This window comes from Tupaia chinensis, unplaced genomic scaffold, assembly GCF_000334495.1.
Source record: "Tupaia chinensis unplaced genomic scaffold, TupChi_1.0 Scaffold000061_1, whole genome shotgun sequence".
In the NCBI taxonomy this organism is placed as follows: Eukaryota; Metazoa; Chordata; class Mammalia; order Scandentia; family Tupaiidae; genus Tupaia; species Tupaia belangeri.
In genome coordinates this window covers 1,659,512-1,685,508 of record NW_006159519.1, presented here as the reverse complement: position 1 = coordinate 1,685,508, position 25,997 = coordinate 1,659,512, and the positions used below count along the sequence as shown (strand labels likewise).

At 53.4% G+C, this 25,997-nt stretch overlaps 1 protein-coding gene across 2 annotated transcripts in view; it reads right to left on the bottom strand.

The window, feature by feature from the left end:
- The window catches only part of PLAT (plasminogen activator, tissue type), a 27,059-nt gene extending 5,916 nt beyond the window's left edge, over positions 1–21,143 (bottom strand). The window contains exons 1-8 of one of the 2 annotated variants that reach the window (XM_006141662.3): positions 21,008–21,143; positions 7,347–7,444; positions 5,770–5,812; positions 4,285–4,422; positions 3,234–3,344; positions 2,801–2,975; positions 2,088–2,179; positions 559–733 (exon numbers count right to left, since the gene is read on the bottom strand). In XM_006141662.3, the coding sequence (XP_006141724.1) occupies positions 559–733; positions 2,088–2,179; positions 2,801–2,975; positions 3,234–3,344; positions 4,285–4,422; positions 5,770–5,812; positions 7,347–7,409 (797 nt within the window). In that variant the 5' untranslated portion in view covers positions 7,410–7,444; positions 21,008–21,143. The remainder of the gene's footprint in view (positions 1–558; positions 734–2,087; positions 2,180–2,800; positions 2,976–3,233; positions 3,345–4,284; positions 4,423–5,769; positions 5,813–7,346; positions 7,445–21,007) is intronic. The other variant, XM_006141663.3, reaches the window with a different exon arrangement.
- Positions 21,144–25,997: the final 4,854 nt, after the last annotated feature.

Here is a 25,997-nt window from a genome sequence, read left to right as displayed (position 1 = left end):
ACTCTGAAGCAGCCCCCACGTTAGGGAAAGGGCTTGTCTTAACCGGTCTCTTAGCCGAACTGCAGCATTCTCTTCTCTGGGTGCTCGGGGGACCCGCCAGCTGTCTGAAGAAACCTGCCTCTCATTGGAATATAGGTGCCAGGCCAGAAGGGACCAGCTGGGGCTAAGTGGTTCTGCGACAGGACCTAACCTGGGGTCTCGGTCGGAATACCAGAGCACCTTGCTTTCCATAAGAGGTATAATTGTAGCAAAGGACAGGCTGGAGAAGTCACGCCCCTACCCAAGTCATAAACCTAGGGATCCTAACTTCCACCAGCTTCCGGGAGATGGGAAGGAGGATTTAGGCCATTTTTTCCGGGGGTGGGGCGGTGGCTAGCCATAAGACACTGTGCTTGCCAGAGAAGAGAGAGACAGTGAGGAAGTTGAGAAGTCACCCCGCTAGGGACTGCCCCTGGCCCCTTCCCTCCCACTGGGTCCCTCAGTAAACTCAGGTGAGAAATCTCGTCCACCCGCCGCCCAGCCCCGCTCCCTGCAGACCCCAGCCCAGCCCATGCGCACCTGCAGTAGTTGTGTCCGCCCAGGCCCAGTGCCTGCGCGTTGCTCTTCCGCGCCGTGTACGTCTTGCCTAACAGGATCAAAGAATCCCACTGCAGGCAGGAGGCCCCGGACGTGGTGAAACCGTGGGTGCCACGGTACGCTAACCCTTTTCCGAAGTAGCAGTCTCCACGTTTTCCTGCGACAAAAGAAATCCCAAACTGAAACATAACCATGCAAATGCTGAAGCAGGCAGGTCTGGCTGGAAGCCGAGGCGCCGGCCAGGGAAGCAGAGGTGGCCCTCCCGGCAGTGAGAAAGGCGGGACGCTCCTGCCTCCCCGGGGCTCTTTCCTCAAGTCCTCTGCTTGGAGATGGCGACGGATTCCCTGGGCCCAATTCCTCCGCTGAGAGACTGGTGCAGGTCCCGCAGGGAGGCTGCTGTGCCCGGTCAGTGGCCACTGTCCCTGGGGCTGCTCGGCAAGTAACTGGGGCTTCCTCGTGTGTATGCCGCGGGGTGCTTCATTTGGGGCAGGCCAGCAAGTTCTAATTTCCTAGGTTTGTTGGCCAGTGTCCTGAAGGTTTGTGAGCTTGGGAGGGGGAGCCGGAGGTGCTGTGTTTTCATCCATTTGCCTAATTCCACCCTCTTTTCTCCCCACTTGAAACTGACCAAGTACATCTCTCTGCCTAAGTCGTAAGTCCAGGGATCTTGAAGACCATCTAGGTCTGTAAGGCCTAACTTCCACCAGCTCCTGGGAGATGGGAAGGAGGCTGTAGGCCTTTTTAATTTAATTGAATTTAATTTTATATTTAATTTAATTCATTAATTAATTTATTTATTTTTGCCAGAGAGCATGTGTGCTTGCCAGAAAGTAGAGAGAGAGAAAGTGAGAAATGACCCCCCAGGGGGAGGATGGCCATGCCACAATCCCCTCTCCTCCATTCTCCTTTCCCGAATTTGGGCACACATGCACACACAGTCAGCGTGATTTTCCAGCCACCAGGCCCAGGACTCAAACCATGATCAGCTGTGTGGGGATCCAGCAGCTTTAACCCCCATGCCACCTGCTGGCCCCAGGCTTTAGGCTGTTGAAGGAGTCTTCGCATCCACAGGTAGACCAGCATTACAGGTAGACCTGTTGGCTAGCTGCACATTATTTTTATGTGTATATCATTTAAAAAAATCTTTCGTACTGTTGTGATAAATAATGTAATTATTTGCGAAAGCACAACTGAATGTTCAGTACTTTTTAAAACTTAGTCATTGTTTTTCTGGGAAATGTTTTCACATTAAACGTGGGGAGGGAGAGAAAGAGAAATGGGCCCATTGTCCAAATGGGTGACTCCCCATTCATCCTCAGGACTGGAAACCCCTGGCTCAGGCCTCCCCTCACAGATGAGGAAACAGAAAGTCAGCGGGTGGTGGGTGACCGAGGCCTCTGTCTTCCCTCTATAACCCAGGGGCTGCCTCCAGCCTCTGCACTGTCCTGGGCTGCAGAGGCAGAGCTGTTGCTGGCTGTCCCTGGTGCCTGCAGGGAGGCGGAGGCTGTGCTTACCTCTGGAGCAGGCCGGTGTGCTGCAGAACTCCTCAACGTATTTCCCTGCCTTGAAGACATAGCACCAGGGCTTGGAGTCTCGGTCTGGGTTTCTAAAAAATTAGCCATCGGGGCGGGGGAGGTTAGCACAGATACTCGCTTCTCAGGCCCCGAGATGAGCTTGCGTATGCTTCTGGGGGAGGGTCAGTGACTCCTGGTTGTACACTGGACAGCGGGATCGTGTGGGGCTGAAGCATGACTTCATTATCGTCTTTATTTGGAGGTCAGTGTGGTTTAAGGAGATGACGTGGGTACCAGGCTGACGAGTGATGTTGGACTAGGAGAGTCTCCCGTGTCAACTGGGCCAGGCCACAGTCCCCGGTGACGGCCTAACACTAGTTTGGGTATGCTGGAAAGGTCCGCTGTAGATGTAGTGACCTCTACAGCCAGTTAACCCTAAGTACAGGAAATTGCCCTCGATGATGTGAGGGGCCTCGTCCTGTCAGTCGAATGTCTCAACAGCAGAAATGAGAAGGAATTCTGCCTCTGCCCCGTGACCACAGCTCCAAGCCCCGTCTGGTTTGCACCTGCCTGCTCCTTCCTGAAGACAAATCTCTGTCCCCTTCCTCTCTCTAGCTCTGCTTCTGTCTGCAGGACCTTGCCTGATCTGATCACTGCTTTTCCTGGCTGTAGTGCTCCCCTGGAGGAAGGCCTGCCTAGGGAAGAGACCTCACCTGCAGTAGTTGTGATTCCCAAGGCCCCACTTGCTGGCATCCGGTCTCCGCGCGCTGTAGGGCTTCCTGGTCAGTGCGCTGCTGTTCCAGTTAGTGCACTCAGCCCCGCTGTTGGTGGAGCTCCAGGTGCCCCTGTAGGTGATGCCCTGGCCCTCGTAGCACGTGGCACGGGTATCTGTTAGGGAGCAGGACACAGGGCTCGCTCACCTCTGCCACGAGGCAGGCTGGCAGCTGAAGTGGCGGGACTGGGTGCCGCGGGTGGTGCGGGAGGACAGCTGACGGGTAGAGCCAGGTTCCAGAGCTCCACCCCCGGCTGCGTGCACTGGGCCTGGCAACTCGGTGCCCTCCACTGCCCCTGCCCCACCAACGTCCTCTGCTTAATGGCTGATCTGGGAGTTGGGATTGGGCCTCTCACACGCCCCTGCCCACTCACCTACTTCACAGCGTTTTCCGACAAAGCCTTCAGGGCACTGGCAGACAAAGTCTGAGAAGTACAGGGCCTGCCGACACGCCCCTCCATTGAAACACCTTGGCTCGCTGCAACCTGCCAATATAAACATGGGACCCCTAATTACTTCAAAAGCAGCTCCAAGAACAATACGAGTTAGAACTTTAAGAGTGCTGTTGGGTGCCAGGCATTGTTCTCTACCGTGTACAGAATTTAACCCATGGAAGCCTCACCGCAGACCATGGGCTGGGGACTATCATTCTCCCCATTTTACAGATGAGGGGAGTGAGGCACGGCGAGCGAAGGTCACGGTTGGCCTTGCCCATCTTGTCTTTTTCTGCTGTCACTTTGGGCCCAGGCACACATGCCTGGACTTTCCCTTCCCATGGCCTCAGCCTAAACTTGGTCTGTATTCTTCATGTTTTCTTGCATTAGAAAGGGAGATGGGAGGAGAGGAGAATGGAGGAGAAGGGATTGTGGCGTGGCCATCCCCCCTAGGGGTGATTTTTCACTTTCTGTCTCTCTGTCTCTCTCTGTCTGTCTGGCGAGTGCATGCGCCCTATAGACCCCCCACAAAAAAAAAAAAAAAAAAAAAAAAAAAAAGAAAGGGAGAAGGAGGGAGGAAGGGGAGCAGCCCAGCAGGGTGGTCTTCACACTTGCTCCAGCCCAGCCTCAGCTGGCCATGAGCACGGGGCACACGTGTGTGCCTGGCGCAGGCAGGAGGGTCTCAGGACATGGACGGGCACCCTCCCCTATGCTCAGCACGTGGAGCCCACATGCAGTTCACACATGTTCCTGTTCTGTGTTAGGTTTGTGCCAGTGTGCACGTGCATGCTGGAATGAGGCAGGAAGAAAGTGAGACATCACCCCCCCAGGGGAGATGGCCACGCCGCAGTCCCTTCTTCACTCTCCTCTTGGACACACATACACACGAACCCAGCATGATTTACAAGCCCAGGTCTGGGGCTCGAACTACAGTTGGCCATGTGGGAGTCCAGCACCTTAACCACCACTCCACATGCTGGCCCAGACGTACTTTTGACGGGCACCGAGTGGCACAGCGGCCTGCCACTCATGCACCTGCAGTACTCCACCCGGTTGCCCCTGAGCAGGGGGCGCAGCCACGCCTCGTGCAGCTGGTATGTCGTCTGCGTTTGCTCGTCTCGGCAGGTCACTGTAAGAAAAGGAGGTGGCCTGTTAGGGCAGACGCGGGAGCAATGACACGCCCTCCACACCTAATGAACCCCGTCCCTCCAGTGGGCTCTGTCATTGTGTATTCCTTTCTTCAAGGAGTACACCTGGAAGACTATTAATAAATACCTGATATTTGGTCATCAAAGACCCCTCTTTTTTTTTCCCCCCTGGAGGGCTCTTGCTTTGAAAGAAATTATCTATCAAAATACACTTAGTAAGCAAAACACTACTTTTTCATTTTAATTCAACAAAAATATACAGATCTGTATAACTGACTACCAGACTTGGATTCAGATGAATATTACTATGCAGAAATGACGTATTTTTGGCCCAAAACAAAGAAAATTGACATTCCGGTCTGTGTTGGCACGTGTGACTTCCATTAGTATTTTTAGTCTGATGAGAACAGCTGCGGTTCTCCCGTGAATGTTTTCTTTCCTTTTTTCTGTTTTTGAACCAGCACGCCAACTTAAAGCCCAGAAACTATTCTTTGAATTAACTACGGGAGTAACACAAGCCCGCTGTAAGCAATACTCCTGCTGTTCTTGGAGGAGGGCTTGGAACCCTGTGAGACTGTCCCTTGGCTCTAAAGACGGCTGTAGACGCAGGCTTAGAGACATTCTTTCCACACCGCGCCTGGGAGGAAGCCTGGGTTAGTTATCTCTGTCTCATCAACCGAAAGAAACACACAGGGACGTTAGTAAACACCATGCTGAGTGGGCTAGGGCAGGACCACAGCCCAGGGCCCCAGACCTGGGAGGGTTTGGCCCCTCAGCTCAGTGGTTAAGGAAGCCAGATCAACCTGGCCAGCTGTCTGGCTTGACGCTGAGCCCTGGAGGCTTGTGCATGTGTGCCCCAGATCCCAACAGGATGGAGAACAGGAGAGGGATTTGTGGGGTGACCATGCTCTGTAGAGGATGGGATGTTTTCTCCCTCTCTCTCCTTTTCTGCCTCTTTCTCTGGCAAGTACACATGCTGTTTTCTCCCTTTAAAAAGAAACAAAAACAAAACAAAACAAAAACACACAGAGGGCCAGGGCCACCATGGCTGGTGCAGCTGTGTGGCTTTGGGCAAGTCTCTCAGTCTCTCTGGGGCTTGGTTGTCTTTGCAAATCCCAGGACTTTGGACCATGGGATCCTCTGAGAACCTTCTGGGCTAGTGTCAGCTGGCAAAGTGACTGGTGAATAGCAGGCGTCTTTGCAGAGTGACCTGCACGTGGTTAGGGGTCATGGGTGAAGATGAATCTTCCAGCCGACCCTAAACCTCCCTAAGCTCAGACCCTGCCTCCGGCTCCCATCAACCCGCTTCCACCCCAGCCTCATCTTACCTCTGTAAGATCTGGCTCCTCTTCTGAACCGAAGGTGGTTTTCCTGCAAAGAAGCCGAGGGTAGGAGGAGCTCAGCACGTGCTAACCTTAAGAGCAAAGGTGGCCAAACCAATGAGCATGCCCGTCAGATGTCCCCTGCCCAGAGGTCCCCTCAGGAAACCAGCCCCGGGTGGAATGGCGTTTCCTGCCCTGTCCAGTTCCTCCCCGTCCAGACTAGCGCTGTCCAAAAGAACTTCCCGCTCCAAGGAAATGTTTTCTCTCTGTTCTTGGCCAAGCCAGAGCCACCAATCACGGGTGGCCACTGAGTGCTTGAAATGTGCCTCGTGGGACTGCATTTTTAATTTTAGCTCACTTTAAGTTAAAAAGTTACAGTATTTCTCCGTGTCACCCTCCCAGATAGCCCTTCCTTGAGTCTCCCTGTGGAGCGGCTGGCAGTTGTGGAGAGAGGCGTGTTGGTCAGCCCGGCAGAGCCCACCGCTTCTATAGCTCATGGCACTCACATTGTTTTCCGTTTTTTAAAGAGATTTTTTCTATAGGGCACGTGCACTCACCAGAGAGACAGAGAGACAGAAAGCGAGAAATCAGCCCCAGAGGGATGGCCACACCGCAGTCCCTTCTCCTCCACTCTCCTCTCAGGATCTTGGACATGCATGCACACACACCCGGCATGAGTTTTAAACCACCAGGTGCAGGGCTGGAACTGCGGTTGACTTTATGGGAGTCCAGCGACGGAACCATTATGGCATGGCTGGCCCCTTGCACTGTTTTCTATACACACTTCACTGCGTAATTCACTTTCTTTTCTTTCTTTTTAACAATTTGTTATAGGGTGTGTATGCTCACCAGAGAATGAGGAAAAGAAAGTGAGAAAGCCCCCTCCCTGAGAGGGATGGCCTTGTCACAATCCCTTCTCCTCCATTTCTCCATCCTGTCGGGATTGGGGGCAGCACACCCATGCTCCCGATGTGTTTTTCAAGCCGCTGGGTCTGGGACTTAAACTGCTGTTGGCCGTGTGGAAACCAGTTGCCTTTACCACGACACCACCGGCTGGTCCCGACATAGTCATTTTTTTTTTTTTGGAGAGATTTTTTTCTCTAGAGCATGTGCACTCACTGGGGAGAGAGAAAGACAGAGACAGAGAGACAGAAAGCGAGAAACAACCCCCCCCCAGGTGAGATGGCCATACCACAGTCACTTCTCTTGGGATTTTGGGCATGCATGCACACGTGCCCAGTTTGAGTTTCAAGCCTCTGAGTCTGGGATTCGAACCACGGTCAACCATGTGGGAATCCAGTGGTGTAACCATGATGCCATCTGCTGGTCCCATGACACAGTCTTTACAAACAGCCCAAATAGGCCCAGTACAGCCGAGCAGAGTTAAAAGCTACATCCTCAAGCCAGAACAAGCCCAGGGATCTGCTGCCGGGACGCTGAGTCCCGAGTGTCCCACAGCATGTTCTACAGTGCGTGGGCCCTCTGTCCGTTGGCCTCCTAACTCTGACATCTCCCACCCCTGGGGCACAGGTGGATGCGGAGTCCTGGTGAGACTGAGGCGCGTTCCAAGCACCGCGGCCTACCTGGCTGGGGAGGGTGAGGCCTGCGCCACACAGCAGCAGCACGCACAAGAGCTCTCCCTGCATCGCGGTCACCGCCTCTTCAGCGCGTCCCTGAAATTCTGAAGCAGAGGAACAAGCTTCATCATATGGTGCGAGAGGTCACAGGATCCTCATTTGAGAACGTGTGGTTTCATCATGGCCGGCTCCCCCAGCACCAGCTCCCACGGGAGAAGTGCCAAGACCAAGATGATTTTTTCTTATTTTATGTATTGTTACTATGATAAGATACACACAATATAAAATCCACCACGACAGCCTTGCCTGCTTGTCCAGTGGCATTAAGCACATTCACACCGTCATGTGACCACCACCACCGTCCACCTCCAGGACGTCTGCTTTGTCCCAAACGGAAACTCTGCCCTAGCCCCTGACCGCCACTACTGTTTTCTTTTTCAGTTGATCTATTGAGAGAGAGAGAGAGGGAGACAGGGACACTGGCAGGGTCTTGTCATGCTTCGATCCCCTTTCCCATCTGCCTTCCAGCCAGCGAGGATGACAGGCATGCAGACTCGCCTGAGTGTTCAGGTCTACGGGGACCGAAACCCAGGGCCTTCCAAGATGGCCACGGTATTACACAGTGGTGCCTCACCGCATGCACCTTCATGGCTGGACCCACCATTCTACCTTCTGTCTATAAATTCCACCACTCCATGCCCTGCGTGTCAGTGGAATTGTGCATGCTTGTCCTTTAGTGACTGGCTTATTTCACTCAGCATAGTGCCCTCAACACTCAACCAAATTGTAGCGCATGTCGCAACTTCCTTCCTCGTAGGCCCTGGGTTCACGTCTGGAGACCTCCCTGAATATGCTGGGCCCGTGTGTGCCCATCATCCAGAGCTGGCTGAGACTGGGCGTGGAAGCCATGTTGGGGATGTTGTCTTCCTGTCTCTCTCACTCATGGAAGAAACTTAACAAAAGTTTCCTCCATTTTTAAGCCTGAATAATGTTCCATCGTCTGGACAGACCATAATCTGTGTGCCCATCATCTGGCAATGGACACGGCGTTGCCCGGAGATGGTTTGCATGGAGGTTTCTGTGGCCTGAAGGGTAAGAGCATCCTGGCCCGCCAATGTGGGGACCACAGTGCCCTGGCTTGGTTTCCAGGAAGGAAATGCCAGCCCTGGGGTCGAGCAGAGGAGTCACACCAATGTCCCCTTGGAGTTGCTTAGAGACAGCTGCGGGGATCCAACCCCGGCTGTTTTGGCTCTTCTGCTTACAGAGCCTGTGTCCACAGCTGACTGCCAGTCTGACAGAGCGAGGCCGCTTCCCACCAGCCCCCGGCCCGCCCCACCATGCCATCGGAGTGTCCGTCTCCTTTTATAGACTGTGACAGATCTGGCGGGTTTGCAGAGAGAAGAGGCATCTGGTTCTGTTCATGAGACTCAGATCTTCCTGGACCCGGAGTTCCCCGATTCCCCGTCCTTCCCCAGGGATCTCCCTCTGCCCCCAACAGCTGAAAGTAAGTTAGTCGGTCGGTGCTATCCTGTGGCCTGGCAGGTCCTCTCACCCGGTTTCCACGGGCAGGCAAGCAGGCCCTGTCTTCCCTGACTCACTTCCCCTCGGTTACAACCACCTTGGTCCCCTCCCCCTTTTCCCAGGATACCAGGGCCTTGGGCTCAATGGCCCCAGGATTTTAGTCCTTGCCGGTGGGCTCTGCCTCCTTCAGAAAGAACCTCCCTGTTGGAGATAGAAGAGCAGGCTGGGCCTGGGTCTCCCCAGCACAATCAAGGCCCCCCACAGCCTTTCCCGGGAGGAGCAGCTCACACCCTCAGACAGCCTCAGAGGAAAGAAGGGAGAGGGAGGGGAGGCTGGACCTCCTGATCGCAGGGAACTATGCTAGAGTTTCCTTTCTTAGGTTTTCTTAAATTTCTCCTTTCCCAAAATTTCTTAACATTCCTCTTAAATTCCCCTCCTTCATTTTATTCCTTTAATTATATACCCTTTTCAAAATAGATCTCTGGCTAGCCTCATAGCCTGGTGGATAAGGGAACCAGAGCCCATGTGGCTGACCCCAGTTCAAATCCTGGCCCTGGTGGCTTGAAAAGCACTCTGGATGCACGTGTGTGTGTGTGTGAGTGTGAGTGTGTGGTCGCCCAAATCCAGACAGGATGCAGAAATGGAGGAGAAAGGATTGTGGTTCTTCCATGCCCCACGGAGGGGTGCTTTCTTCCTTCCCTTCTCTCTGTCTCTCATCTCTAGTGAGTGCATGTGCCCTCTGCCAGTTAAAAAGAATACAAATATTCTTGGGGCAGGTGGCATGGTGGTTAAGGGCTGCTGGACTCCCACATGGCAGACCGTGGTTCAAGTCCCAGACCTGGCAACTTGCTTTCTCTCTCTCTCTCTCTCTCTTTCTCTCTCACTGTCTGGTCAAATTAAAATAAGTAAATAATAAAATAATTCTTTAACAAAATCTTAAATGTCTCCCTTTTTAACCTGAAGGTCACATATTCATGGATGGTCCCACCCTGTTTCCTCTGAGGCAAACCTTGACAGGAGAACGCCAAGCTCTCAGACTGCTGAAGGACTTGGGGTGAGCTACGAAGTGGGAGGTAAATGAGTACCTTCATTCCACCTAGCAGCGAGCCAGCGGGCCTTCCCATACCCACACGCCCCCACCCAGGTGGGGGATTGGTTTGGTCTTTTCTCAGGACACCTCTGGAGGAGATGTAAGTCTGCGTGTTAGAACGTTGCCAGGTGAGCAGGGAGAGGGGACGCATCCCCTCCCCTGCTTCTCCGCAGGGCCCAGCTCCCTGCCAGGACTGATGGGCTGGGTGGGGCCCCGATGGGGGAAGGATGTGACTGGGGGCTGGTGAAAACCCCAACATGTGAGCCCTCTTGCAACTAACTGCAGAACCACCGTCAAGGACAGGCGTGTGTTCTGGTCTTCTGCTCCCGGGAGAGTTAAGCCTCGTCTCTTCTCTTCTTTGGCCTCTTCGGCCACGCTGGGCCTCAAGCTGGAGACACTCGTCTGGGGCCAGCGAGCATCGCAGAAGCTGTGAGTGTTTCAGCCACACCGCACAGAGGCAGAGCGCAGCTGCACAGGCCGAGGGGCAAGAGGATGACAGAGGAGTGAGTCATCCCACTGAGAAAACACAGTGCCGTCTGGAGACGAGGGGACAGAGAGAGGGAGGGAAAATGCGCCCTGTTTTTGCCTTTGTCCGGGAGGTGGGTGGAGCGGTCTGGGGCAGTGCCATCAAGAAGAACAGGGCACGGACCAGAGCCTGGGGCTGGGGCACGGCCTGCAGGGCCAGGACAGACGAGGCTCCCCCCGAAGGGAGGTGCGCAGTGCTCCAGGCCAGGCGGGATGGGAGGCCGAGGAACAGATGTCAGAAGCCCTTTGGAGGCTGGTTTCAAAGGTACAAAGCCTGGCCTGTTTTTGCATAGGCTCTTTCTTTTGCGGTACTAATAGTTTTCCAGAATCATCGAAGAACTAAAAAGCAAGTAAGAGAAAGGAAGAAAGAAGGAAGAGAGGAAAGAGAGAAGGAAGGAGGGGGGTGGGGGGAGGGACGAAGGAGGCTCACAAGCGTGGCTGGCTGCTGTTGGCCCAGACCCTGGCATGGCCTGGCAGGTTTGTTGGGACAGCCGTGAGGCCTGTGGTCTCCAAGGCCCTGAAGCCCAGCCCGGGCAGGCCCACTCTAGCATACAAAGTCCATTTCTGCAGATTTGCACAAGGCACCCCCTCTGGTAGATGGAGTCTGGCAGGCGCAGAGCTTGGCAAGCTGAAAAGAACCTGCGAATTGGAGAAAACGGGCTTGGCAGGTAGGGCATGACTTGAACCTCAAGGCTGCACTGGCTGCGTCCTCATGCAGGACCCGGCCCTCACTTCTGTATGCACAGCCCCGTCTGCTTCCCTCATGTGAGTACAGCCCCCTGGGCTGCCCTGCCCCTACCCCAGGAGCGGCTCCTTCCTGCTGGCGGCAGCAACAGGGTGGCTGTTCAGTGACCCTCTGAACAACCAGCAAGTGGTGACTGTGCTAGGAGCAACTGGGGACAACAGTCTGGTGAGCAGGAAGCAGGGACTGTGCTGTTGGCTAACTCTCCGGGAGGTTCATTGTCTCCCAGAGCCGAGCACGGGCGCCCTGTTGGCTGAGAAATTGCTGATCACGCCAGCCAGAGAGCCGTGTTCATTTCTGCAGGGAAATGGCGATCGATCCCAGTTAGTGACTGCTCCATTCTGGACTGGAGAACACTATTGGAGTGGGAGGTGGGAGCTGGAGGGAGGGTCTGGGGAAGCAGGTCACACGCTGACCCCAGTGCCTTGGCATCACTCTGTCCCTCTCTGCTCTCCTCCTACCTTCTCCTTCCTCCCCACCAAACATCTGCTCTCAGGAAAGGAACTGATAAGTTCATCCGCATAAGGTAAAAGCAACGGAACAAAAATGAACGGGAGCCCTTCCAGGAACATCTGTATTTTGAGACATAAAATCTGTTCCCAGAGATGTAAAACTCTGTGGGCTGCACTCCCCAAGGTCTCAGGGCTGACATTCTGTGGTTTCTCTCGCTGTGAGAACGACTGACATAATAAATGTGTGATGGGTGGAAACTGGGAAGCTCTTCTAAACGCGTGCTTGCATCTAAACACTCAGCCCCCCGCTGCAGTTCTGTTTTTTACGTATTGAAAGTAACCTGCAATGAAGGAGTGACACAAACGCAGCCAGTCAGCGATCGATGTCGACGAGTCCGGGGGCAAACCACACAGTGGCCCCAGCTGTCAGCCAACTGGAGGGCTCGTCAGAGCACGGCCACCAGGCAGAGGGCAGAAACAGGGGCCGGCAGAAGGTGACAGAAAGTGGAAGGTGAGGACAAAAGTGAATTGGTGGTGGTATCAAATTTCATACCATGGGCAAGGTCGGCTACACTGATCTAGCAAAGGAGATTCTTAAGCTATTATTGCTTTGCAAAACTTCTCTCTGGAAATCTGAGTAAGAGTCTATCTCCACGAGAACCAAGACCCTAAAATGACTCATGACTCTAAAATAACTGCACACTCTTTCAGCCCTCCCCCTGACACACACACACACACACAAACACACACACACACCCCACACCATCTACCAGAATCGATGCCAACAGACTAGAAAAGAAACGGTCAGAACTCCCTGGACTAGCAAAGGCAGGCGTCCAGAGTCGGCACAGAGACAGGGCAAGATCCTAGAGGAGGAACTAGGGCTTAGAAAGCTGGAGAGCTCCCAGCAAAACTCACCTTTGTCCAGGCCACAGTCAGACCCCAGGACAGGAACCTTTAGCCGGGGGGTGGGGTGGGGGGGTTGTCTGGTATCACTCCTATAGGTCCCTCTTGTTACAGAGGGGTCGCACTGTCAGAACAAAAACCATTTCAAGGGGACCAGCAGATGGTGTAATGGTTATGTTGCTTGACTCCCGTGTAGTTCACTGTGGCTCGATTCCTGGACCCAGAAGCTTAAACTCATGCCAGGTGCATGTGCATGTGTGCCCAAGATCCTAAGAGGAGAATGGAGGAGAAGGGATTGTGGCGTGACCATCCTCCCAGGGGGGTGATTTCTTGCTTTCTGTCTCTCTGTTTCTCTCTCTCTCTGGTGAGCACATGTGCCCTATAGCAAAAATCCCTCTTAAAAAAAAATTAAAGAGCCACCATCATATGAGAAACTTAACTTTTCAAAAAGGTAATTTCTATATGCCAATGGCTTATTCTCTCTCTTTTTAAAAATTGTCAGAAGGCATGTGCTCATGAGAGAGAGGAGAGCACACCCTCAGAGGAGCACGGTCACCCTGCAATGGTTTTTCCTCCATCTCTCCATGCTGCCAGGATTTAGGGCACCATTGCAGTGTGTTTTTCAAGTCACCAGGGTCAGGATTTGAACCTTGGTCAACCATGTGGGATCTGGGGCCCATACACAGTGCTTAGCCCCTGTGCTATGGGCTAGCCCTATTTTCTCCCTCCTTGAACTCTTTTGTAAGAAGAGAGAAGAAAGGGTCTGTTTGTTTTCTAATTCGATCATTTCAATGAGGTGAATAGAATAGAGGCCTCTCCTACACCCCCTTCAGCCCCCCATTCTCTCCCTAGGATCCTTGAGATACAGGCAGGACTTACTTCTGAGTTCTATGAAATGAACCTCAGAGAAATCAACCCTAAGTATGTGCAGTCGTCATCTTCTCAACACTCCACCCTCTGCCAGGTCCTGGTTATTTGGAGAAACTAAGGAAGTATTGGTTGTCGGTCTAGGGAATCAGGAGGGTACCATGCCTCCTCCCACAACAGAAACAAAAGAACCCTTTCCAATAAGCTAGACCATCTGAAGAAGAAAGAGGCCGCAGCTGCCAAAAGCTAAATTTATTAGTCAGTGCTATAAAATGTTAAGCCTGAGTCTGAGTGTAAACAAAGCCGGAAATCCCGTGTTAATCTACAAGGGTGTCTTGTTCAGCGCTGATGGCCGACCCTGTGTTCCTTCCACTCCCTAAAGCAAACATCACGAAGTGGTACTAAAATGCACAATGATGTGATACCTCTTCAGCCAACCTGCTGATTTCAACACACTCGGATCAGGAAACGCGGATCAGACCCTGTCTCTGTATGGACCTGCTTTCTTCTGTCTGTGTGAGAGTGACGCCACAGTCCTGCTGATTTCAACACACTCGGATCAGGAAACGCGGATCAGACCCTGTCTCTGTATGGACCTGCTTTCTGTCTGTGTGAGAGTGGCGCCACAGTGAATGGGAAGTGTGCTGGGATTAAGTGCCATTCGCTCGACAGGTACCGCTGCCAGGCGGAGGGCTTACGAAACATCCGCTAACGCACTGAAGGCAACATTTTTATCTCATTTTTACAGATAAGAGAGCTGCACTGCAAAGAAAAGAATGAGGGACCTTCCCCAGGTGACCAACCTGTAAGAAGAGGTGGTATTGGGATGCAAACCAGGGCGGCCAGTCCTACCCCAAACCACATGTCCTTCCAACTCCTCCCAGTCTCCATGCAACTCAGTCATGACGTCTTCTTTGTAATTGCTGGAGAGTGTGTGTGCTCGTCAGAGACTGAGAGGTGGGGAGAGGAGTACTCCCCCAGTGGGGCATGGTCACGCCACAACCTGCCTTCTCCATTTCTCGAGCCTGTCGGGATTGATGGCACCCACACACATGTGCGTGGTATGCTTTTCAAGCTGCTGGGACTGGGATTCGAACGGTGGTCATCCATGTGGAACCAGACTCCCTTAGCCACAGAGCTACAGAGCTGGCCACATCCTCATGTTCTTAAAATGTGGAGGGTGGGGAGGGCAGCCCATGACGTGATGGTTAAAACAGCTGGCTCCCAAGTTCAAGTCCTACGCCGGGAAGCTTGAGAAACGCACTGGGCTTCTGTTAGTGCCCAAATCCTGACAGAAGGGAGAACTGGAGAAGGGGCTGCAGCATGACTGTTCCCCACAGGGGGCACTTTCTCACTTGCCTCCCCACACACACGTACACACACATGCCCCAAAAGCAAACGTACCCTCTCACAATTTTTTTTTTTTTTAATTTTAAGTTTTTTTTTTTTTTCTATGACTAGAAAGACAGAGGGACAGAGGCCAAGACACAGGCAACCTCGACAGGTGGCCGCCTTCTCCTAGCTTCAGCCAGGCCAGGTGACAGGCATGCCCATGCCTGGCGTGTTCAGGGAGGTCTCTTGACGTGAACCCAGAACCTTCCTACATGGGTTGACTTTGAAGAGATTCGCGCTGCCGCTGAGCTACCACCTGGCCCTGACTGTGACGTTCCTAAAGTGCTCAGAGGTGATATTTGAGAGTGTGTCTTAACGCAAGGAGCGGGATGTCAGCACACCAGCTTTGAACCCCAGTGGCCACTGAAGGTTGTGTGTCGGGGGCGGGGAGCAGTTTAGCCTCCCTGAGCCTCAGTCTCCTGGTGTTCCTAACGGGCTGGCCATTTCCACTTTGCTGGGTTGCTGTGGTAATTAAGGAGCAGGCCAAGTCCTGCCTGATGCCCTGGTACACGACAGGTGTGACCTGCGCTCCTCCACTCCCGGCATCACCGCCCTTCGGCAGACAGAGCGCCCAGGTTAACAGCTTCCCCTGGACTGACCTGACGCCACCAGGCAGAGACGCCACGCTCTGTGGGGTTCTCATCGTGTTCAGGTGCTAATGCCAAATCCTTTCCTAGCTCACCTGGACATCTTGTCATGATCTATAACCAGAGTCTCTACAACTGATAGAATGTCAGGCCCTCTTTGGTACCAGCAGGTGGCATGGTGGCTGGGACGCTGAACTCTCACATGGCTGACCAGGGTTTGAGTCCCAGACCTGGCGACTTGCTTTCTCATGCTCTCTCTCTCTCTCTCTCTGGTGAACATACATGCCTTATCACTGATGGACTCCCATATGACTGACCACGGTTCAAGTCCTGGACCTGGCGGCTTGAAATTCATGCTGGGTGCATGTACATGCGGGCCCAAGATCCCAGAAGAAGAATGGAGGAGAAGGGACTGCAGTGTGGGCATCCTCCCAGGGGGTGATTTCTCACTTACCCTCTCACTCTTGCCTTCTTTCTCTTTGGCAAGTGCATGTGCCCTAAGGCAAACACCTCTACAAAATAATAATAATAAATAAATACATTTTTAAAATGTCATGCTCTCCCTTTGTGTTCACGGAACAGTATTAACAGGAACCACTAGTTCCTGAATATACGCTGGCATCTTTTCTCCTGTTTTTAATCTGGTCTTTGGTTTGCCATTTACACCACATTTACCAGGGCCCACTCTGAACCCTCAGATGCAGAACTAGCAGCTGACACAGCGAAGAGGTGGCGCCTACTGGGAGGCCGCACAGCGGAGAGATTGCACCTACTGGGAGCCCACACAGTGGAGAGGTGGCACTACTGGGAGGCCGCACAGCGGAGAGATGGCGCCTACTGGGAGCCCACACAGTGGAGAGGTGGCGCCTACTGGGAGGCAGCACAGTGGAGAGGTGGCACCTACTGGGAGGCTGCACAGCGGAGAGGTGGCACCTACTGGGAGCCCGCACAGTGGAGAGGTGGCACCTACTGGGAGGCCGCATAGTGGAGAGATGGCGCCTACTGGGAGGCCGCACAGCGGAGAGATTGCACCTATTGGGAGGCCGACCCAGAAAATAGGAAACCAGAGCGTCCTCCCTTTCTCTGTCCGGCCGGGTGTAGACACAGGCTCCTGCTATACCGAGGCAGATGCAACCAGTTTCTCCTTTCTGGGAACACGACTAGATGGGACTGGCTAGTGGAAATGAAGGTGCCCGGGCCGAGCCATCTCTCTTCTTAGATTACTGATGTTGAGCTGCTGGGTTTAGCTTCTCCAGCAACCCCTGCCCTGCCCCACCCCCACTTTGAGAACTCAGCATCAAACTGCTCCCTTGATCCCTAAGAGAGGGGCTTAGAGCTCTCCTTGCAGGGCGCCATCCTCCCAGTGCCTGTCAGGCCCTCTCCAGCCCCTAGAACAGTCACGGCGATGACCTGCCTGTGCTACGCAGTCACCATCCAGAGTTTACCGGGTTCCAGGCACAGGCGCAGGTGCAGGCCCTGGGGATGGAAAGACACGTCCTTCCTCTCAAAGAAGGCAGACTTGAGGAAGGGGACAGATGAGTAACGAGATGGTCTTAGCACAGTGTGACCTGCCACAGTGCAGCGAGATTGACCACAGTACAGGGAGATCCCTCACAGCACAGCGCAACCTGCCACAGTGCAGTGTGACCAACCACAGTACAGGGAGATCCCTCACAACACAGCGCGACCTGTCACAGCGCAGGGTGACTGACCACAGGGCGGTGAGATCGCCCATAGTATGGGGAGATCCCTCAGCACAGTGTGACCGACCACAGCGCAGTTTGGGAGGGGGGCGGAGAGGAATGTGGAGGAGGGCCTCTGGTCAGTGAGTGGCAGTGGAGTGGCCCAGGTCAGCTTTCCGGAATTCCTAATAAACAAGCTCTTTATTGAGCAAAACCAGGAGAGAGCCAGCTGGTGAAAGCTGTCCCTGGCAGAGGCATCCCCGGGTGAACCCAGGAGGCAGCCACTCCTCACAGACACCTCTCAGCAGCCAGGGGTGAGATGCACTTCCCAGGCCCTTCCAGGAGTCCCTGGGAGGAAGTGCAGCTTGGAATCCCTGAGAGCCCCAAGGATGTAGGGGCCTTGGGGAGTTCCCTATGGATTCCCTGCTGCCTGACTATGTGGGACATTTCTGACCATGTGATAAACAGAAAAAGGCTCTTAATAAAGGTCTCCCCGATCTGGGTCCAGCCCAGCCAGGGTGATCACGTCAGAGGCTCCGGATAAAATCAGTTTTCTAAATCAATTTCCTGACGAACTCTCCAGGCCTCTGGGTGTGTGTCAGCCTGCGCTCAGCCGGCCCGGAGGCACCCTCTGGTGTGCTCTGGCAGCCAGGTCTGACTGAGGGTGCCCCACCCCAACCCCGTGAGTTCTGGAGGAAGCACAGCTGGCTGGCACGGCTGGGTAACTGTGACCAGCCCAGATTGTGCCTGGGTTATCCCTTCAAAAATATTCATGAAATTTATTGCTGTGGACTCACACCTACTTCATTTCCTTTCCTGTCATAGATCTTTAAGTGATAAGAACTGAGTTCTTGGGGGACCAGCAGGTGGCATGGTGGTTAAAGCACTGGACACTCCCACATGGCTGACCACAGTTCAAGTCCTGGACCTGGCGGACTTTCTCATTTTCCTCCTCTCTCTTTCTCTCTCTGTGTATCTCTCTCTCTGGTCAAATTTAAATAAGTGAATGAATGAATAAAATTAAATAAATAATTCTCTTTTTTAAAGAATTATTTCATTTAACTTTATTTATTTACTTATTTTAACTTGACCAGAGAGAGAGAGAGACAGAAAGTGAGAAAGCAAGCCGCCAGGTCCAGGACTCAAGACGCGGTCGGCCATGTGGGAATCCAACACCCTTAACCAACACACCACCTGCCGGCCCCAAAACAGATAATTCTTTAAAAAAAAAAAAAAAAGAAAGAAAACTGAGTTTGTCTGTCCCTCTACTCCCTTCTACAGAAATCTGTTTCCCAGGCAGGACAATAGAGCATAAAACATATAAACACTGCTGAGCCAATGTGCTGCCTTTATGTGTGAGCAGGAAAGTGAGGGACCCGGCAGTGGGGAGCAGGGGGACTCGAGGCTCAGGAGGCTGACCCGCATGGGAGGTGCCGGGGTCACGCTCTGAGACTTCCCGAGAACACCGACCCACAGCTGGTTAGAGCTGGGGGTGCTGTGCATCAGGACCCTGTGGGGTGCTCGCTCATGAAAGAAACAAATAAGCTTCAGAGAAAAAGGAACCTGAGCCAGTATCAGAAAATCACACGTCTAAGGTTGGGCCAGGGCAGGTGGCCCCTAAGGCTCTGTGGGTCCAAATCGCTCCCACTCTCACCTGGCTTCATTTCGGACCCACTGCACAGTTTTGTGGGGTGACTGAAAAGGATGAGACTTAGAGCCCGAAATTATGGATGGATGCCCCCCCCCACGTGTCTATAAAACAAATGACCCAAAGAAAGAACAAGCGGGATACTCCGCCTCTCATCCTCCGTCCTAGCCGTCTTATCAAAGCAGAGCTGGAAGTGGCTCACAGGAAATAGACGCGCAATTCCAAAACTGATCACATGACAAAGAACATTTCAGCTAGACTCTCTAACCTTCCCTCACCACCGGATACTCAGAATCTCAGAGAAGTGTTTGGTTTTCTTTTTTCCTATTTATTTAGTTTTTAAAACTCCTTATAGTCATCAGAGAGCGAAAAAGAGAGTGAGGGAAAGTGAGAAAGCAACGGCTGGGCCAGCTGTGAGTGGGGCCGAGGCCTCCAGCAGCACCTCCGCACCACGGCGCAGCCTCGGCCGCCCGAGCGTCTGAGCGGAGCAACCTGCACGTTCTCCTCTGCAGAATCGCTGCTCCTTCCCCACCGGTGAACTCGGCCAAGGCTCCTTTACGTTGCCCAAAACCCCGTGACCGAAAAAATCCCTGTTGACAGATTAGTAATCGGCCTCACCCAGATGGTAAAACTTCCCAAATGAGCTATGGCTGCTCATTTACCATAAAAAGCCTTTGATGGTTGCAGTGGCTTTGAGTGCCACCACCAAAATGTGCCGGGCTGCTTGTCACCATCGTTTGAAGTTTACTAGCCACCGGCTTGTCATGCCCAGGGGATCGAAGAACTTACGGAGCCGGAGCCGGGGCACTGCTGGGCATTCCTCGGCCTCTCTGGCTGTGTAAGTGCTGGCAGGACTGGGGAGCAGCGGCTGAGAGCAGCACAGCCAGAGGAGGAATCTGCTCGAAGCCTCCCGTAACACAGACGGGTCTGCGAGAGCCAGAGCCTCAGCCGCCTGGGGAGATGCAGCTGTCATTTGCTCCTGACAAGGTCCAGAGGCCGGTGTCTCTGGGAACGTCGTCGAGTTAGAAAAGTGGCTGGTGGGAGGAGGCTGCTTACGCTGTAACTCAGAGTCCTGCCGGGCCCCTGAGCCCAGCCTGCTCTCAGGAAACTCACACCCACAGCTCGCGCTGCCACGGACTGCAGAAAAGTCAGCCTGGAGGTGCCCCCTCCGCCCCCCGGGGAGGAACTGCTAGGAAGTCACCTTTCACGGAAGTCCACTTGCCAGCTGTGTTTGCAGGATTTACTCATGAGATTGTACACACACACACACACACACACACACACACACTCACACACGGCATCTTCCAAAAGTCCCTGGAAAATGCAAAGTAGGGAAAAACCGCATGGATTTCTGTATTTTTTATACCAAAAGTAAACTCACACTTCAGTTCCACTTTCCCACGAACGTGCTGAAGTCCCTTACGTATTCCAAATTTGCACCATGTGCATGACAGGGACTGCACCTCTGTGCACTTGAGCACCCCGGGGCTCAGCTCCTTGCCTCTCCCTCCTCCCCTCCCTCCTGGGAGGTTAAGAAAATAAAGATAATAACAGTGAAAATCAGGAGTCCTGCAGAGCGCTAAAGGGCATAGAAGATGCTGATGGTACTCTCGTCTGCAGCTGAAACGCCATGGAAGAGGGCCTGCGCCCAAGTGCAGACAGACAGACAGAATGCCTGGAGCTAAATCCGCCAGAGGAGAGCGTGGGGGCGGGGGCGGGGGCCTCTGCCCTGCACCCCGAGTGGAGTGGAGTGGAGAGGCCCTAAAAGGCACCTGCTTCTTTCCCAGCACCTCCCACCTCATAAATTGGGCCCCATCAGCCTCCGTTTCTCCCCAGGCTCCCTGAGAAGAGGCAGGATTCCAGCCCGCAGGGCCCTCCCACTCTCACACCACGTGTCCCGAAGGCAGTGATGTTGCATTTATTGCCCTGGAATCCTGAGGGCTCCCCTTGTCTATTCTGAGTGTTTCTGGGGAATTCCTTTCATCTCTCCCTTCACTCTGTACGCAGAGACTTTCAGAGAAGCATCCCCCACACACAATTCTCTCGCTCTCTGAGCACTGAACTCCCCCACTCTAGCCTATTCTGATTCAATGCAGATGCAAAAAGATGTCTCCCCTTTGGAAGGGATTCTTGCTGATCCTCTCCTGGCTGAATTACAGAAACCCATTCCCTCACTGAAGCATCCCTTCATTAGCTGGAAGACTGCAGAGAGAGAAGGGGGGGCGCGCAGAGAAAGTCACAGATATTCAACCTACCGCCACTCCTCGCCGCCGGGTCCGCTCCTCGCCGCCTGTTCCTCACCGCCTGTTCCTCGCCGCCTCGCTGCCTCACTGCTCACACAGGCTCCCTGGCCAGCCCTGGGCTCCTGCTGGACCTCTCTCTGATCTCCCTGACGGCTCCCGCCTCCTTTAAGTTCGGAGGGGGGTGGGGTCGGGGGCCGGTGGGCGGGCTCCTCCCGGGTGGGAGGATGCCCAGTGGACAGGCCTGGCCAGCAGCCGGGCGGGCCTGCGTTCGCACAGAAGGGGGAGGAAGTTCCCCGTGAAATCAGCACAGAGACCCTGGCTGCGGCCCAGCCTGATTATTCACGGTCCTGATGTCATCACATCGCAGGAATCCGGGAGCTGCATGGGACCTTAAGAATCATCTTCCTTTAGAAGCCTAGACTGGAAGGCCTGGAAAGGACTCAGGATCAGCGGACCCCAACACCCTTCCATGCCAAGAGCTGACAGCTCACAAACACACAGGGGAGGAGGTTGGGCTGGGGGAGCTGAGGGTGGGTTGGAGTGTCTTTTGGACTCTGTACCAGTAACTGCCCCAAGGGGACATGAGAATTGGAAGGACGGGGCAGATGGCCCCGCTGCCTGGAGGGGATGGAAATGCCAGGCAGGACACCTGGGGCTGGGGTGGCCCAGGCTCACCTGCAGTGGAAAGGGCTGGGCTGAGTCTCTGCTCTAGTTCTGTCTGTGTGGCGGGAGCCTAGACCTGGTGCCCTTCAAAGCTTGTTGGGTTCCAGTTTTCCTGGGAGTGGGACTGTGGGGTACAGGGCAGGGCCTGGAGCCGGCTGAAACTGTTATGTTGAGAAATTTGAGGTCCACATCCTGACACAGCAAAGAACGGAAGGACAGGAGACAAGCTGAGGCCGAGGTTTCCTGAGGGAGAGGGAGAGACATCCTATAGACAGAATGGCCATGGCTGAGGGAGGTGGCGGCTGGCTCCCAGGGTCCCGTTTTTTTTTGGAGAGGTTTTTGCTACAGGGTACATGTGCTCACCAGAGAGACTGAGAGAGACAGAAAGTGAGAAATAATTACCCCCAGGGGGGATGGCCATGCTGCAATCCCCTCTCCTCCATTCTCCTCTCAGAATCTTGAGAAACACATACACACATGCCTGGCATGAGTTTAAGCCACCAGGCCCAGGACTCGAACTGCAGTTGACTACATGGGAGTCCAGCAACGTAGCCATTATGCCAACTGCTGGTCCCTCCCAGGGTCCCCTTCTATCCCATTTTAGATTCTTTGTTTATTCTAAAACGTGCCCCTAGACCTCCTTTGACCTGCTCATTTTCCTCTTTAGCTTGTTCCTCATACCCGTTTCTTGTCGGTCACCTGCTGCAGGGAGTTCTGTATAATACCCATGTCTGTGCCCAGGCTGGTCCCCCTCTCCCTCACCTAGCCAAAGTCATCATCCCTACCAGCTCCTCACAGAGCCTTCCTCGCCACCTTGCCTGAAATTCCAGCACCCACTGGAGAACACTCTCAGGGCCCAGAGCCTGGAAGCGGGCGACCTGTCGGACGGTTAACACCTCTCAGAGGGCTGAGAAAGCACAGTCGCCCAGACTGCGAGGAAGTCTTAGGTTCAAACCGGCTGGCCCGGTAATTAGGCGGATGACCTCAGTCAAGTTTCTCAACTATGCTCCTGGCTTCTCTGCAGCCAGTGAGAGTGGAGCCCGAGGCAGAGGCTAAACGGTCCCTCGCACAACTCAGGGCACGCCAAGTGACCCCATTTATTATTGGCCGATGTCTCGCTGGGACCAGGCCTTGTGAGAACAAGAGCGGGGTGAGAGGAGAAAGCCAGGAGAGGCAGGGGAGTGTCAGAGAAGCAACCGCAGGACACGCCCTCCCAGGGGAGGCCAGATCTGAGCTCTGAGCCGAAATACACTCTGCTTGTCAAACCGTGGTGGCTGATCTGCAGGTTCGAAGACAAGGCAGCCCCGGCCAGAGCCTGAGTGGTTTCCCACATTTTGTTAAGCTGCAGCCCTGCTGACGGTCATGGTAGAAAAGGGGCCAGGAGGGACAGGAAGCCGTGGAGTGGGGGACGGGACAGCAGATAGGCCCCATCATTCGCCACAGTGGGGGCAGAGGCTTGCTTCCTGGTACTTAGCTCAGTGGGATGGAGGGTGGTGGCGATGAGGGGACTTTATTGGAATTCTGGAGAGAACACTGTCTGCTGGAGGGTCACCTGCAAATCCCCAGATCCCAGAGGCTGGTCTGGGCAGTGAGCCCTTCCCCAGGCCTGCCAGGACTCCTACAATCCCACATTATACTCCCCACCCCACTAAACCCCTGCAAAATTAGAGGCTCTGGGGTGGGCGACTCGTCAGCCAGTGGCTAAGGAAGGGGAGGTAGACGTGGGGCTTGAGGTGGAGGAGAGAGGCTTGGGGGTCACCAGTGGGTGCCCCGCTCTGCAGAAATGTGTCCAAATGTCTCAGGCCAGTTAATACCCTGCAGCGTAGCAACCAAGGCTTTTGTTGCCTTACAAAACAGGAGATTGTTTTCCTCGGGGACTCTGGGAAGCCTGAGAAGGAGGGAGCTGTGGGGAGGCTGATATGGTGACAATGGGAGCCTTGATTCCAGTCAAGGGGCCCAGAGAGAAAAAAGAAGAAAATGAAAATAAATCTCCGAGGTGTCACATCCTGGGAAAATTGCATCAAAGCCCTTTGCTTTTAAGAAAGAGAAACAAAATCCAGGCCCAGATAGCGCGATGACGAAGTGGGCACTGGGAAGCTGAGGAAGGGTTCCTGGAGGGCCAGGCTGTGCCCGGGCAGGCACTGTTTCTGCAGTGGGCACCTCCTCCGCGGACCGGGTGAGTCACTACGGGGGCAGAGGACAGGGAAGGCCAGGAGGCCGCTTCAACTTATCAGTGCAGTGCATGCAGGATGACCCCAGGATGAGGACCACACGAGAGCCCCACCAGCTGAGTAAGACGTGATGTGAAACTCCAAGGGAAGAGAAGTAGACAGAGGGTGGGAATTCTGCGCGGAAACCGCTAAGGTCTAATCTGGCATCAAGTTGGTTTTCCAAGGAGTGGGGTGACTATCGCGAAGGACCACGAACGGTGATACTGTGGCTAGGCCTTCTTTAGACTAGACTCCCACGTGGCCCACTGTCCCTGTGTGTGGACTCCACACCACCCCAGGCCTCCAAGAAACATCGACGAGGACAAGCTGAAGGTAAAGGGAGAGCTCTTGAGATTGGGTATTTTTGTTAGGAATGTTCACCAGGCTATATGGGAGGTTTTTGCACAATTCTTGCAATTCTCCAGTAAGTTCTATTTTAAAATAGAAAAAAAAAATAAAAAATTGAGTTAGTCTCTTGAAGCAGTAATTTTTTTTTGAATAGTTAACCCAGTCATAAACATTTCAAAAACTTCCAGGGGCCAGCAGGTGGTGCGGTGGTTAAGGTGCTGGACTCTACATACGTCACTCCTCAGTTCAAGTCCTGGACTTGGCAGCTTGGAAACTATGCCAGACCTCTCTTGGCCTCAACACCGATTTCTCAGAAACCTCTGTGCTGTGAGAACCAAGCAGAGGGAGAAGCGAAAGTACAGGCTGAAACGTTAACAGAAAGGTGAGGCAGAGGCCCAAGTTAACAGCCTGTGCACCTGTGGGGACCACGGCAGAAGGACAGAACGTCGGAGGTTCAGGGCGCTGGCACAAGTTCAGCTGCAAGATACTGTCTAATCTGTCTCGATCTAGAACTTGCATTGCCAGCGGATCACCAAGACCTCAGAGAGGTCCACATTGCTCCTACCAACACAGCCACTACGGTCCTTTCCTCTGACCTGTGGCATTCTGGGACTAGTGCTGTTACTTGTGGCTGAGTATAATATGTGTACGATAAATCATCTCTTGTGTCATAGCTGAAGGGGGGGGGGACATGCCAGGTGCATGTGCATGCATGCCCCAAATGCCAAGAGAAGAATAGAGGAGAGGAATGGTGGTGTGGGCATCCCCTGGGGGTGACTTCTCACTTTCCCCCTCACTGTCTCTGTCCCTCTCTCCAGTGAGCACACGTGCCCTAAGGCAAAAACCTCTTAAAAACAAAAACAAAAACAAGATGATGATAGGGCAAAACATGGTTTTCACTATCTAAACCTTGAAAATAACTTAGAAGTTTAAAATATATGAAAGGGATACTAGGACGTGTCAGTGTAATGCAAGATTTAGCCGTGAGGATGACAGATGACATAATTTCAGAGACCTGTCAGACCAATCATAAAATTACCTTGTCCGAAAGAAGCGGAAAACTGATTTGCCTACCAACCATGACACAATCTATACAAATACCACGTAAATGTACAGATACAACTTAAGAGAGGAAATGAAGTATTTCAATTTTTAGTGAATTTTTTCAGTTTTGTTGTGATATTTTTACTTTTTTTCTTTAATTTTAATTTTTTTTTGTAGAGAGATTTTTGCTATAGGGTGTGTGCACTCAACGAAGAGACAGAGACAAAAAGCGAGAAATCATACCCTCTCAGGGTGGAGGGGGTGGGTGGCCATGCCACAGTCCCTTTTCCTCCATTCTCCTCTCGGGATCTTGGGCATGTGCTGGGTGTGAGTTTTAAGTAGCGGGGTCTGGGACTCGAACCACTGCATGGGAGTCCAGAGGTGTAACCATGATGCCATCTGCTGGTCCCGCTTTAATGTTTTTAAATTGTGATGGAGGATGTGCTCCCACGCGTGAGAGCAGAGATGAGCCAGGTCCACAGCCCCTGGTCACACCGTGGCGCCCTTCCTACGTCCTCTAATCTGTTGGGTCTTGGGCACTCGAGCACGTGGCTGGTCCATTTCAGGAGGTTGGGCTGGGGATTCAAACCATTGTTGCCATGTGAGATTTGGCTTCTCTTGAGCAGCACATTACCACTGTACCATGGAGACAATCCCTTTTTACTTATTTTTTATGTTTATTTTTTTTTTTTTTCATTTGAGAGGGGGACAAAAAGGAGGGCAGCGGCTCCTGAAGA